The sequence below is a fragment of the Erythrolamprus reginae genome, chromosome 1 (genome assembly GCF_031021105.1).
Source record: "Erythrolamprus reginae isolate rEryReg1 chromosome 1, rEryReg1.hap1, whole genome shotgun sequence".
NCBI lineage: Eukaryota > Metazoa > Chordata > Lepidosauria > Squamata > Dipsadidae > Erythrolamprus > Erythrolamprus reginae.
Window position 1 is genome coordinate 359,033,120 of NC_091950.1, and position 14,524 is coordinate 359,047,643.

Consider the following 14,524-nt stretch of genomic DNA (forward strand, 5'->3'; position numbering starts at 1 on the left):
TAGTATAATAGGCATCAAACTAACGTCTCCTCATTTTGGAATTCAGAGTGGGGGAAAGAACATCTCTTGAAGACTATAGTAAAAGACTATTTTATTGATTTATGAGAATGTTTATAAATATATGCCTTAAGCAGGGGATTGGACTAGAGGACATCCAAGGTCCATTTCCAGCTGTTTATTCTATTATTTGTCCCCTTCCTTCTTAAGCAAACATGTTTGAAGAGTTTCAGAAATTGAAGTCTGGATAAGGTATTGCCAAGACATCCAAATTACTTTGACTTTTCAATAAACATACCTTTAGACCCTAACACCCACTTTAAAATGAGAAAGGAAATAGAGAACTGCATTAGAAGCATAAGAGAATAAGAAAGGGGGACTATTTTAGATAATAACTAGGTAATGTTCTGGTTTGAATTTAAGTGATTGTTTCTTCACAAATGCATGGCACAACACAGGAGAACAAACCATCAAAAGACAGGATTCGGCAGTCCATCTGAAAGACAAAGGTCGCTATTTTGAAGACCGCAAAGTTTACATCCTGGATAGAGAAGACCTCTAAAATGAAAGAGTGGTCAAAAAGGCCATCTATGTTAAAACTGAACAGCCTTCTCTCAACAGAGGGAGAGGATATAACACCATCTATCTCCTGTCTACAACATAGTCTTTTCAGTAGTGCCAAGAAAGCCCCACATTCATTTGCACTGTGATTCAGGTGACACTGTGGCTACAGATAAATCACAGTGGCCTTAAGCTCTCTCAGGGTGCTAATGTCCAGAAATCTGCAAAGAATACAAATCCTTCCATTCCCCACCACTCAGTCAAAACGGAGAAAGCTTCTTGGATGAGAAGTGAAACATTTTCAAGGAAGAAACCAAGAAAGTTAATTTGCCCTTTGGAAAAGCACCTTTGGGGCAACCATGACCTGGATGATTGAGAATCTCCATAGACTTAACAAGAATTGAGTTTGTGACAAGTATAGTAGGATCATATGTAGCCTTTCATGCCAAAATGTGTGCTCAAGTAAAAAGGAACCATGCCCTACTGGTACCAGCATTTGCATACACATGACAAGGAGAAACTCAATGTACATCTGTCCATGCTGCTTCATGCTTCTGTTGTTCCAAATTAATACACAACCACTAAGGCAGCGCAACTAAAAGGCACTCTCTTATTGCCTGCTCTCATTTATTGAATAGGAAGGTGTGCTCTGAACTTGTAGCTGAAAACTGAGCTCCTCCACTGAAAAAACTTTTGGGGGGTGTCCTTCTTCATTGCTTATTTGACCCCTATGACAATCATTAAGTGCTGTGCCACATGATTCTTGAAAAATGTATCTTTTTCTTTTATGTACACTGAGAGCATGTGCTCCAAGACAAATTCCTTGTGTGTCCAAATCACACTTGGTCAATAAAGAATTCTATTCTATTCCATTCTAATTTCTAGCTAATCTATCTCATGCTTGAGTTGACTAGCAGTTAAAAGATTCTAGTTTGGTCAGATTCCAAAATTATCTCCCAGACATATAACTATTAGGTGTGAATGAAGTTCTGATCACCACAATGCAAAAAGAAAGAAAGAGGTTGAAACTGTAGAAAGAGCCCAGAGGAGAGCAATAAAAATGATAGTGGACTGGAGGTTAAAACATGAACAGTTATAGGAATTGGGTATGTCTAGTCTAAGGAAAAGAAACATAGAAACATAGAATATTGACGGCAGAAAAAGACCTCATGGTCCATCTAGTCTGCCCTTATACTGTTTCCTCTATTTTATCTTAGGATGGATATATGTTTATCCCAGGCATGTTTAAATTCAGTTACTGTGGATTTACCAACCACATCTAGTGGAAGTTTGTTCCAAGGATCTACTATTCTTTCAGTAAAATTATATTTTTTCATGTTGCTTCTGATCTTCCCCCAACTAACCTCAGATTGTGTCCCCTTGTTCTTGTGTTCATTTTCCTATTAAAAACACTTCCCTCCTGAACCTTATTTAACCCTTTAACATATTTAAATGTTTCTATCATGTCCCCCCTTTTCCTTCTGTCCTCCAGACTATACAGATTGAGTTCATTAAGTCTTTCCTGATAAGTTTTATGCTTAAGACCTTCCACCATTTTTGTAGCCCATCTTTGGACCCATTCAATTTTATCAATATTTTTTTGTAGGTGGTTTCCAGAACTGAACACAGTATTCCTTAGAAGGACTCTGGGTTAACATAATAGCACTGTTCCAATATTTGAGGGGCTCCTACAAAGATGAGCAAGTCAAACTATACAGAGCCTTGGTGGTGCAGTGGTTAGAATGCATTACTGTAAGCTACTTCTGCTGATCACCAGCTGCCAACAGTTTGGCCGATGGAATCTCAGTAGGTAGGCTCAAGGTTGACTCAGCCTTACATGGTAAAATAAGAATCCAGATTGTTGGGGGCAATATGCTTACTTCTCTGTAAACGGCTTAGAGAGGGCTGTAAGGCAGTGTTTCCCAACCTTGGCAACTTGAAGATATTTGGACTTCAACTCCCAGAATTCCCCAGCCAGCATTCGCTGGGAGCATTCTGGGAGTTGAAGTCCAAATATCTTCAAGTTGCCAAGGTTGGGAAACACTGAAGCAGAGGACTGGTCCCTTCCAACTCTTAGTATTCGAAGTTTTAAGCGCGGAGTTAAAGTTAAACGCGCAGACTTGGGGTAAACTTGCAGAAACGACCTACTCACATGCCAGATGGCGAAGAAGATCAGAGCAGCGCACAAGACCAGGGAGAGCATGTAGCAGAAGGCAGCAAACGTGAAGGCCATGGCGGGACCGGGAGAAGAACCTCTTGGACGCCTCCAGCCTGGTTTGGTTTTTTTTGTTTTTTGTTTTTTTTTTTGGGGGGGGGGGGGAGCCAAGAGAGATTCTCCAAGCCAGGCGCGAAGAGCGGCTTCGTTTCCCCACGGAAGGAGCGCGCCAGACCAAATTCGCTTGGCAGAACCGCCCCGATCCGAGCGCCACGAGGTCCGGTCAGACGTTACCACAGCCTGGTTGTAGCTTTTTTTTTGCCTTTCTCTCTTTCTTGCGCCTTCCAACCAGGGCAGCGGCACGCGGGGAAAAATAGGGCGCCCCCGGCAATACTCCGCAATCCAAACGGGCGGCACTTCCAAACCATCCAAGGCGACAAACTGAGCGTCGAGGAAGGAAGAAGGAGGCGGGGATGATTCAGAAAGCGACCCCAAAAGCCAATCCTCCCCAACGGAAAACAAACAGACCCGGGAGATTGTGGGGGGGAGCGCGGAATTCCTCTCAAGCCGTGAGGGGAAAGGCGACCGGAGGGGCGGCAAACCGGTCTTCTCGGGGGGCTTTTATCTCCCGGAAGGAGCGCGCGCATTCTCCCTCATGGCAGCGGGGACAGCGCCGGCTTTCCCTCTCCACCTTTTTCCCCCCTCCTTCAGCAGAAGTTCCTTTGTTCCACATTCACGAGGCGAAGAGGTTTCGGCGGCGGCATCCTCCGTGTGTCGTCGTCCCCCCTCAATTATCGCCTCCGCGACGGTCCATGAGGGGAAAAAAGGGAGGGGGAGGAGAGGAAGAGGGACTTCTTATCTCCCCCGCACCCGGCAGCGGATGCCCGTCGCTTTGGCAAAGAAAGCGGGAAAACCGCGTCCACCTGCTGCTGCCTCGCGCCTCTCCACAGAAGCAGCTCCTCGCCTCCCAGCTGCGGCGGCACAGGTGGAGGGCACGCCGTACGGCGGTGGCCGACCGCGCTGGGGTCCGTCCCCCCCACACCCCGAAGCCGGTTAAGAAGCAACAAGGGCTCCACACGAGGCTCCGCTTGCGAGTCTTCTCTCGCTCTCTTTCTTCCTGAGGGGCGAAACGTAACTCGCGCCCTTTTCTCGCCGGATGGGGAAACTGCGCCCGCCTTAAGATGGGCTTCTGAGCCAAGTTTAAACTGTTGATCGACGCTCTTGGTTTCTGCCCACTCGAGGCCATCTGCCGCCGTCCCTCGATCGGAAAAGGAAACGGGTGGTGGTGGTGGAATCACAAGGGCATGGTGGATTGAAATGGTGTTTCACACATCCTTCTTGGCAGGCGAGAGAGAAGTGGGAACACGCTTTGTCGAAAGCTGCTCCTTTTCCTCCCTGTAGTAGGCAAAATAAGGTCAAAAGACCCACTAAGGCTCTCGGGGAAGAAAAAACATCTTAACGTTTTTATTTTACTGGGATTCTATTTTTCTACTTTTTTAGGACCTTGGTGAGGTTTTGGAAAAAGATTTTATTACAAGTCGATTGCCTTTGCTGAGTAAATTAATTTATGAAGAAAGTTCCATTGCACACCTTACTGATCATCATCATTATTATTATTATCACAACAACAAATTTGGGAGGGACCTTGGAGATATTATTTATTTATTTGTTTGTTTGTTTGTTTGTTTATTTACTCCAATACACAATGAAGGTTATAGAGGTTATACTCTAGTAAAATATATTAGAGAAAGAATAGAAATGAAAATATAGGAATAGAATATATCAATTAGCGAATATAAGGATATTATGAGAGTAGTATAAGAGGATTAGAATAGAAGAATAGTAGATATGATATATGAGATATAGGAGAGACAATAGAACAGGGGACGGGAGGCACGCTAGTGCACATATGCACGCCCCTTACTAGTCCAACCCTTTCAGACAAATGGTTATCCAACATCTTATTTAAAACGTGCAGCGTAGGAAATTCACAACTTCTGGAAGCAAGCTATTCCACTGATCAATTGTTCTGTTAGGAATTTTCTCCTTAGTTCCATCTCCTTGATTTCCACCCATTGCTTCTTGTCCTGCCCTCAAGTGCTTTGGAGACGCTCCGAGTCTCCGGAGAGGGGCGGCATACAAATCTAATAAATAAATAAAATAAATAAGAATAGCCTGACTCCCTTTCTTTGTGGCAACCCCTGAGGTATTGAGACACTGCTATCATGTCTCCCCTAGTCCTTTTCATTAAACTAGACATGCCCAGTTCTTGCAACCCTTTTTCATATGTTTTAGCCTCCAGTCCCCTAATCATCTTTGTTGCTCTTCTCTGCACTCTTTCTAGAGTCTCAATATCTTTTTTACACCTTGCCGACCAAAACTGAATGCGGTATTCCAAGTGTGGCCTTACCAAAGCCTTATAAAGTGGCATCCTGATGTACTTTGTATTGGGATTTTACTAAAAGTAGATTTTATTAAATTATTTAATATTTATTGATCTTGTTGTTAGCAATGTTTTGTTTTTTAAAAACTTTCAGAAATATAGTCATAGAAAAGGATCTGTCACATAGAATGCTCAACTTTGCTTGGATGAGCACATTCAATGTACGTCTCTGGACCAAAATATTTATCCTGTCCTAATTGAAGGCAGAACCAAAATTTTTATTTTCTGTTAATTTTGGGACCAAAACAATAAAGAAAATGTAGGCATTTCTGACTGGTTCTCAAATATTCATCCTTCACATTAGTTCAGGATATTTTTTTTAAAGAAGTGAAAAAGTGAATCAAGCAGAGTTTGATTTCATTCATGAAAAAAGTCCTTACAATCATATCTTTATAATAGCTGCAGAAAGTTCTCTTTTTTTCTGTCAAAAAGTTTCCTTTCTGTGCCTTCCTTTTGGATAAAAGCTTGGTGATAGTTACATGTCAACAACAAGATGGAACCAGATATTGTCCCATTTCTGAAATTTCTAGCAATATAGAAACAACAGTCCTTAGATGAGTGGTTGAATTCTCAAACTGCACTTTGTCAGCTGTTTTATTTGTTTTTTCTGTCTTTGATTAAATCACCTCCAGGGCAGTTAATGATATATTGCAAATTAAAATAAACAGAAGACATGAAGTGTTCCTATTAGGAATAATAAATCAAAAATTAGACAAAAATAAATATTACCTACTGAAACATATACTAACTGCAACTAGAATGGCAATAGCCCAATGCTGGAAACAGCCTAATCCTCCGGAAGATCCATTAATACTTTTAAAAAAATTGGATTGTGCAGAACTGGATACTAGGCTTTCATATCTTCTTTTCCCTAAATCAGCCAGGCATATTGTGGGACCCAGCTGCAGAGAAATTACCCTGGAGAAACAATGCAGCATCAATTACAAAAACATGTACAGACATATATTTTTAAACTGTTTAACAAAAGAAAAAAAAGAAGAGATTCTGATGGGCTGTGTGGATTTCTGATCTGGCTTTTATCCAAACACTGAGTCCAGCCCTTAATACAACTTTAAGACTTGTGGACTTCAACACTCAGAATTCTCAGCATAGCTGGTTGGAGAATTCTGGGAGTTGTCCACAGAGTTTGGGGAGCTCTGTTGTAATGGGACCTCCAAGTCACTAGCTTAAATGTATGACACGTTCTGTCTTTTCTTATCTTTTATTTTTGCAGAGAAATACTGGGCTGATTTGAATTAAAGGAGAAACCAAACAATTCACTCATTACTTCTAACTCTTAGGAATGCAATCTTGTTTCCAGTACAGTACAGTACTCCTTTTTTAATTTAAATATGTCCTGTGTAGCCAAAGAAAAAATGTCACCAAAAAAGTAGAGGTCTTAAAAAAAATTTTTTTAAAATGTGTTGCAGGGCTGAGTTTTTGTACATTAATATATGTCTTGTACATATGTGCACTCTTCAGTTACTGTGGACTCCTGGCAACTGCTTGAACTAGTCCCCTACAGTTTTCTTGGCAAAGTTACCAAGAAGTGGCTTGCCAATTTCTTCTTCCTAGGGCTGAAAGAAAACAACTGGCTCAAAGTCAACCCAGCGGGCTTCATGTCTAAGGCAGAACTAGAATTTACAGTCTTGTAATTTCCAGCCTGGTGCTTTTAACTACTACACCAAATTGGCTCACTGCATAATGGCTTATAGATACAGTGCATTTAATCAGAAACTGTTACTGCTTGGTACACATAAGGAATTAACACTCTTTGCTGTTAGAGGGAAAGGTTAATTCCAACAATATGGCATGTTCTTTGACATTTAATCAAACATTGTTCTAATTTGATGCAAATAGCTTGGAGAGAAACATGGGGTAAATTACCCATAGCAGACAAAAAGGAAACAAAGCCAGTGACTCCCTGATATCCATATCATAGCCATAACATAAATAATTTGTATATTGAGACAATTATATTAAAATTTAAAATGACGTAACAGTACATTCAGATCCATTACTTTCCATTTCAGTAGCCTAGCATGCTTTCTTGCTTAATTGTTACTAACAATGTTAAACCAGAATGGAATCAAATGGAATGTCACATGGTTTGGTCTGCTCATGTCCTATTCAACATTTGTATTAATGACTGGATGAAGAGACTTACTAAAGTTGTAGATGACATAAAACTGGGTAATACCATTGAAGACAGATACATAATTCAAAATGAATTTGTAAGTTAGACAAGTGGACCAAAGCTGGACAATGAAATTGAACAGAGAGAAATGCAAAGTTCTTTGTTAGGAAAAAGAAGCTAAGTGTACTGGCTTAGAATTAGGACTATTTGATCTGGTCCTACTACTTGTGAAAATAATCTTGAATACAACGGTGGAAACCAACTGCTGAAAAATAATAAATGGTGTTTTAGTCTGTACAAGTAGAAGCACTATTTTCACAAAAACCATTTCACTATTCAGATCTCACTTTAAGTTGTGTGCCGAGTTTTTTGATACTGAACCTAAAGAAGGCTTTGGACAAACAGGAACAGATTCAACAATAGATAAGGTGTTAGAAATTAAGTCCTCTGAGAAGAGTAAGAAGTACAGGAATACTTATCTAAAGAAAAGATAGTACTACAAACTTTAATAACATATTAAAATATATTATTTACTATCTTATAATATTTTCTGTAGTGGGAGGGAGGTGAGAATGCTTTTCAAGTACTAAAACGGGTGTCAGAAAATCCAGATGTTCTTTGAAGTCCAAAATGTTTATAGTGAGCTTTCTACCAATTATTAATGCTATACAATGTTTTAAATTTAATTTCAGAAAGGTGCTTCAGAGCGTCGGACAACTCAAACATACATTCAATCACATCTTTTCTTAGAATGCACAGATACCTATAAACATGTCTATATGTAGCACAATCATTCTTTCCTTTAATCTATTAAATTATTAGATATCTTCATAAGTAAAGTTTAATTGTTTATATATTTTGTTTCATTTCTGTTGAAAACAGTTCTTACTTTAAGTGTCATGGATTTAAGTGTCATGGACGTATCATCTCTTTTCATCATATTCCTTTCCTCTGCATGTATATTGAATAACTTTCCAAAAGCATCTTAAAGAATTCTTCCATTCTGAATTCTCAAGGAAATGTTGATTGGAAGATCAATGGAATATCATTTCTGGAGAAATGAATATGCTAAATATAATTACAGCTATTCATTACCTGAATCAGAATAATAACACTTGTCAGTTTGAGAAGTATGAAGAGACAATAAATGCCATTGCCTGCAGAAATGTTATAAAGACCTGCATATGTATGCTGTTATTTGAATTACACATCACCAAGAATTGCATAATGATCGCCCTTACACTATTTTGTTCATTCAGATGAAGCGGTGCAATCTTCATGTTATTTTTATCTCAAGGTTACTGCCACTGGTCCCAACTATTGTTTAGCCAAGCATTAAAACTTCTTTAATTGCACCAGCCTTACTCATCAACTAAATAAAAATACACAAGGTCTGAATTTACTCTTTACCATGAATGAAGAGTTGTTTCTAGGCACTGTGCATAATTATAATCTTTGAAGATCATTCTAAAAAAAATAATAATTAACTCAGTATAATATGCTTGTTGTTAAAAAAATTAAGGTTTAATTATAAATCACCCTGTTAATGAAACACTGGAATTTAACACACATTTTTTTAAAAAATGAAGATGAATTTAATATCGTCCATAAAATTGATTTTATTAAATAAAGATTTCAATTTCTATTATATGTCCTAAATTGTCAAATTAAAATACATATCACCAAATACATTAATTTTGCTATATATGTATTTAATCTTGAATTAAGTTTGGTTTGTAATTTTTTTCCTATTACATAAGTAAACAATTTGTAAGCACTTTTTCTAATATATTTTTTTTACCTGGAAATAAACTCATATCTCAAAAGTATTGCAAAGGAGGGTTGGGGTCAGTTTGGATATGAAGTAGAAAATATTAAACCTCAGATTTTTGCATTCATATAGTCAGACAATTAAGCCCCCATATGTCTGCTTGCATTGTTTAAATTTTTCCACATTAATTCTGTTACTTTGGCAGTAAAACGTCTTACAGTTCTTTATGTGTAATTAGTATATGAAATACTGTAGTATGTATCCAATAAATGAATGGAAAAAACTTACTTCATACATTGACAATCCACTGTTACATTGAACCATAGCTTGTTTAATCAGCCTGAATGTTTGGATAATACAGGTACTAAAGCATAATGCTAAAATATCATTTATGACTTGTAAACTGTAATGACTGAACTTAAAGTCTTCTGTTTAGTTTGAGAAAAAAATTGACATGCTACATCATTAAGCCAACTGAGATAAACAAATGTAGAATTAATTCAAGACATTTCTGCCTTAATTAAAAATTTCTAAAACATTGGCTACATTTATATCATGTGTTCTTTGTTTCAAATTTTAGGTAGTATATTGGGTTTGAATGAATAAATATAATTTTTATTGGCCAAGTGTGATCGGACACATAAGGAATTTGTCTTGGAGCATATGTTCTCAATGTACATAAAATAAAATATAAGTTCATCAAGAATCATAAGGTACAATGATAATGATAATCCAGGAACAAATAAGCAATCAAATCATATTAGGAACCAGTCAATATAAATTGTAAGAATACAAGCAACAAAGTTACAGTCATACAGTCATTAGTGGGAGGTGAGTGGTGATGGGAATGATTAGAAGATTAATAGTAGTGCAGACTTAGTAAACAGTTTGACAGTGTTGAGGGAATTATTGGTCTAGCAGAGTGATGGCATTCGTGGAAAAAACTGTTTTTGTGTCTAGTTATTCTGGTGTTCAGTGCTCTATAGCATCATTTTGAGGGTAGGAGTTGAAACAGTTTGTGTCCAGGATGTGAGGTGTCTATAAATATTTTCATGGCCCTCTTTTTGACTTGTGCAGTATACAGATCCTCAGTGGAAGGCAGGTGGGTAGCAATTGATTTTTCTGCAGTTCTAATTATCTTCTGGAGTCTGTGTCTGTCTTGTTGGGTTGCAGAACCAAACCAGACAGTTATAGAGGCGCAGATGACTGACTCAATAATTCCTCTGTAGAACTGTATCAGCAGCTCCTTGAAGAGTTTGAGCTTTCTGAGTTGGCATAGAAAGAACATTATTTGTTGTGCTTTTTTGATGACATTTTTGATGTTAAGTGTCCAATTTAGATCTTATGATATGGTCAAACCTAGAAATTTGAAGGTATCTACTGTTGATCACAGTATCAACAATAGAGACCTTCAAATTTCTAGGTTGTCTAGTGTTGTAAGAGGTGGACTATGGACGGGTTTCTCCTAAAGTCTATCACCATTTCTACAGTTTTCAGTGTATATGTAGTTCCAGATTTTTCCGGTCACACCACAAAGTTAGTTGTTCAATCTGCCATCTGTATGTGGATTCATTCGAATGGGGCTGATCACTGTTGTATTATCTGTGAACTTCAGCAGTTTAGCAGATGGATCATTAGAGATGCAATCATTGGTGTATATAGAGAAGAGAAGTGGAGAGAGCACATAGCCTTAGGAGGGAGGCTGTGCTAATTGTACAGGTATCTGATGTGATTCTGCTTAGCTTCACCTGTTGCTTCCTGTTTGTTAGGAAGCTTATGATCCACTTACAAGTGTCTTGCTAGCTAGTTCAGCTTGTGTTATGTTATGTTATGTTATGTTGTTATGTTATGTTATGTTATGTTACTACTCGTATAAGCTGGTTGAACAAACCAACGCTTATCATAATAGGTAATCTCAGTGATGAAAAACAGAAGTTCAATATTATGTGGAATAAAGGATTTCCATATGTACTGTATATTTAGTTTATTATGCATATTTAGAATAGACTAGAATGACAATGTTGGGAGGGACCTTGAAGGTCTCCTATCCAACTCCCTGCTTAGGTAGGAAACCCTATACCAGTGATGGCGAACCTTTTTTTCCTTGGATGCCGAAAGAGCATGCACGCATGGTATCGTGCATGTGCGAGTGCCCATACCCATAATTCAATGCCTGGGGAGGTTGAAAATAGCTTCACCCACTGCCCGGAGGCCCTCTGGAGGCCAGAAATGGTCTGCTCCTGGTGGGCCTAGTAGGCTTGTGTTTCATCCTCCCCAGGCTCCAAAGACATCCCTGGAGCTGGGGGAGAGTAAAAACACCCTCCACCATCCCCCTGGATCTCTCTGGAAGCTAAAAACACCTCCCAGACTTCTGTTCAAGCCAAAAATCAGCTGCTGGTACGTTGGAACTGAGCTAGGGTAACGGTTCATGTGCCAACAGATATGGCTCCACGTGCCACCTGTGGCACCCGTGCCATAGGTTCGCCATCACTGCCCTATACCATTTCAGACAAATTGTTGTCCAATCTCTTCTTAAATACCTCCAATGTTGGAGCATCCATAACCTCTGAAGGCAAGCCATTCCATATTTAAGTGATTGTCCACTAGGACTCCACTTCTCACAGTTACTAATATTGAGGGAGGAACCACCTATACCACAGGTGTCAAATTCACAGTATCACATTGCTATCACATGATGTTTCATTCCCATTTGTGGAACTGGGTTGGGTGTGGCCTGTGCATGACACATCCATCTCATGGGCTGCTAGTTTGACACCCCTGGCTTATACTATACCTATGTATTTTGTTTTTCTTGCCTAAATGTAGAACTTTACTATTTTTGTTAGATAATGCCCAATGTTCAAGTCTGTCAAGATCCTTCTGTATCTTAAGCCTATGTTATGGAATGTTGGCTGTTCCTGCCAGATTGGTGTCATCTGCAAATTTGATGAGTTTCCAATCTATTCCCTTATTCAAATCATTGATGAAGATGTTGAAGAGTACTGAGCCTTGGGGTAACCCACTTCATATCCCCTCCACATAGATGTAGTTTCACTGAGGACTATAGATTGAGTGCAGTTGGTCAGCCAGTTAAGAATCCATCTGGTGGCGATGGTGTCTAACCCACACTTTTCTACCTTATGAAGTAGATGCTTGAGGTCTACTTTTTCAAATGCCTTTCTGAAATCCAAGTAAATTCATTTAAGGTTCCCCTATTATGAAGATTCCAATTAAGATTCTTGAGCCTTCCATTTCTTAAAGTCTGGCTAGTCTGTTAAATAATTTATCAATAAGAAAAAAATAATGAAATATAAATTTACATGTATTCATTCAGAAGTTGGTTTCATTGACTCACTTGTTTTCAGACTGCAATTTTAAATAATTCTGTGCACAAAGTTTAGATTATTAATTGATTAATAAATATGGAAAATATATACGCAATGCTTTTAAAAGTATGCTTCCTATATACAAAACATCCACCTCTACACTGGATATTATTATTAAGGTTAAAACTACAAATAAAATTATAAATAAAACAAAAAGAAATAAAGAATAAACAACACTCACAAGTGCACACATCTGGTAGAAGACAAATTAGCTTCAATGTCAAATGTCTCTCTATAATTTTAAGTACAAAAAAACTGATAAAACAGCATTCTTCTTGCACTCCAAAAAGAGGGCATACTTTTAAAATGTTTTTATTTATTTTTAAAATGTATAAAATAAAAATGTGCAATTTTTATAACTAAAAAGAGAGATTCAACCTAGAAGTAAGGAAAAACTTCCTGACGGTCAGAGCGATCAACCAGTGGAACAACCTGCCTGCGGAGGTTGTGAACTCCCCAACTCTGGACACTTTCAAGAGGAGATTGGACTATCACTTGGCTGGGGTGCTTTAGGATTCCTGCTCAGGCAGGGGTTTGGACTTGATGATCTGCATGGTCCCTTTCAACTCTAACAATCAATAAATAAATAAATAAATAAATAAATAAATAAACAAACAAACAAACAAAAACAAAGCAAACAAACAAATAAAATTATGTACATTTTAATTGTAAATTTTTCTTAGCTTCAAGTAGAAGTATATTTTCAATACAGTGGTACCTCGAGATACGAGTTTAATTCGTTCCGGACCTGGGCTCTTAAGTCGAGCAGCTCTTATCTCGAACGACTTTTCCCCATAGGAATTAATGTAAATAATTTTAATTGGTTTCAGCCCTCAAAAAACTCACAAAGTTAGTCTAAATTATGCAGAAAGACATGTTTTTAATGAAGAAATGTACATGTACATATAAATGAATAATGAAGTTTCTTTCACTTAACTTGTAAACTTTCTTAAACTTTTAAATTTACATATGTTCAACTTCTCTGCCACCCAATCCTGTAGGACAGAGGTCCCCAACCCTTTTTGCACCAGGGACCGGCTTTAAGTGATCAAGAGAGGAATGGGTGAATGAATGGACGGAGGGTGGGAAGGAAGGAAGGAAAGAGGGAAGGGACAGGAACAGAGGAAGGAAGCAAGGAAACTTATGAAAGGGGAGAGTAAGAGAGGAATGAGTGAAGGGAGGGAGGGAGGGAAGAAGGTGGGAAGGAGAAAGAAAAGAAGAAATAGAGGAAGGGAAGGTAAAAGAGAGAAAGAAAAAGAGAAAGAAAGAAAGAAAGAAAGAAAGAAAGGGGGAAGGGACAGGAACAGAGGAAGGAAGCAAGGAAACTTATGAAAGGGGAGAGTAAGAGAGGAATGAGTGAAGGGAGGGAGGGAAGAAGGTGGGAAGGAGAAAGAAAAGAAGAAATAGAGGAAGGGAAGGTAAAAGAGAGAAAGAAAAAGAGCAAAAAAGAAAGCTGCAAGCACCCCCCCGAGCCCCCCAGGCCGGCTGCAACCTTTTAAAACATGCGCGCCGCTTCGCAGCTGTCTCCTGAAGCCGAACGCGGAAGTTAGCGTTTGGCTTCAGGAGACAGCTCCTTGGCGCTTGTATCTCGAATTTGGGCTTGTAAGTAGAACAAAAATATCTCTCCCCTCCCAGCTCTTATCTCGAGTTGCTCTTAAGTAGAGCAGCTCTTATGTCGGGGTTCCACTGTATAGCTCTTGTGGATTTTGTTCAGTTATGTACAATGGAAAGAAGCATAATGTTATCCAATATTTATTGCAATAGATTGTACTTTTATGAAACTTTGATAATTTTGCATTCTTATGACAACAAAAATAATACGGTAATAAAGGAAAAGAGAACCTTCTTAACAAAAATCAGTACTCTATTCTTATTTCTTTAAATGTTAGTATTGATATTCAAAAGTACAAGACTGGCACTTTATAATATTTGGTCCCGCTTTAAAAACATGTGCAACTTCCCCCCACTACAGTTTTTAATATATTAACATTTGAATAAAAAAATTGGAAATATTTAGGTAGCAACTTTTGACTTTTATCAGTGTAGTAGAATACAAAGAAATTGCAACCTCAAC

The 14,524-nt window shown here is 38.4% G+C and overlaps 1 protein-coding gene across 2 annotated transcripts in view; it reads right to left on the bottom strand.

Moving 5' to 3' along the window:
- CNIH3 (cornichon family AMPA receptor auxiliary protein 3) overlaps positions 1–2,791 on the bottom strand; it is a 72,787-nt gene extending 69,996 nt beyond the window's left edge. For both annotated transcript variants that reach the window (XM_070741050.1, XM_070741039.1), the window contains exon 1: positions 2,711–2,791. In XM_070741050.1, the coding sequence (XP_070597151.1) occupies positions 2,711–2,791 (81 nt within the window). The remainder of the gene's footprint in view (positions 1–2,710) is intronic.
- Positions 2,792–14,524: the final 11,733 nt, after the last annotated feature.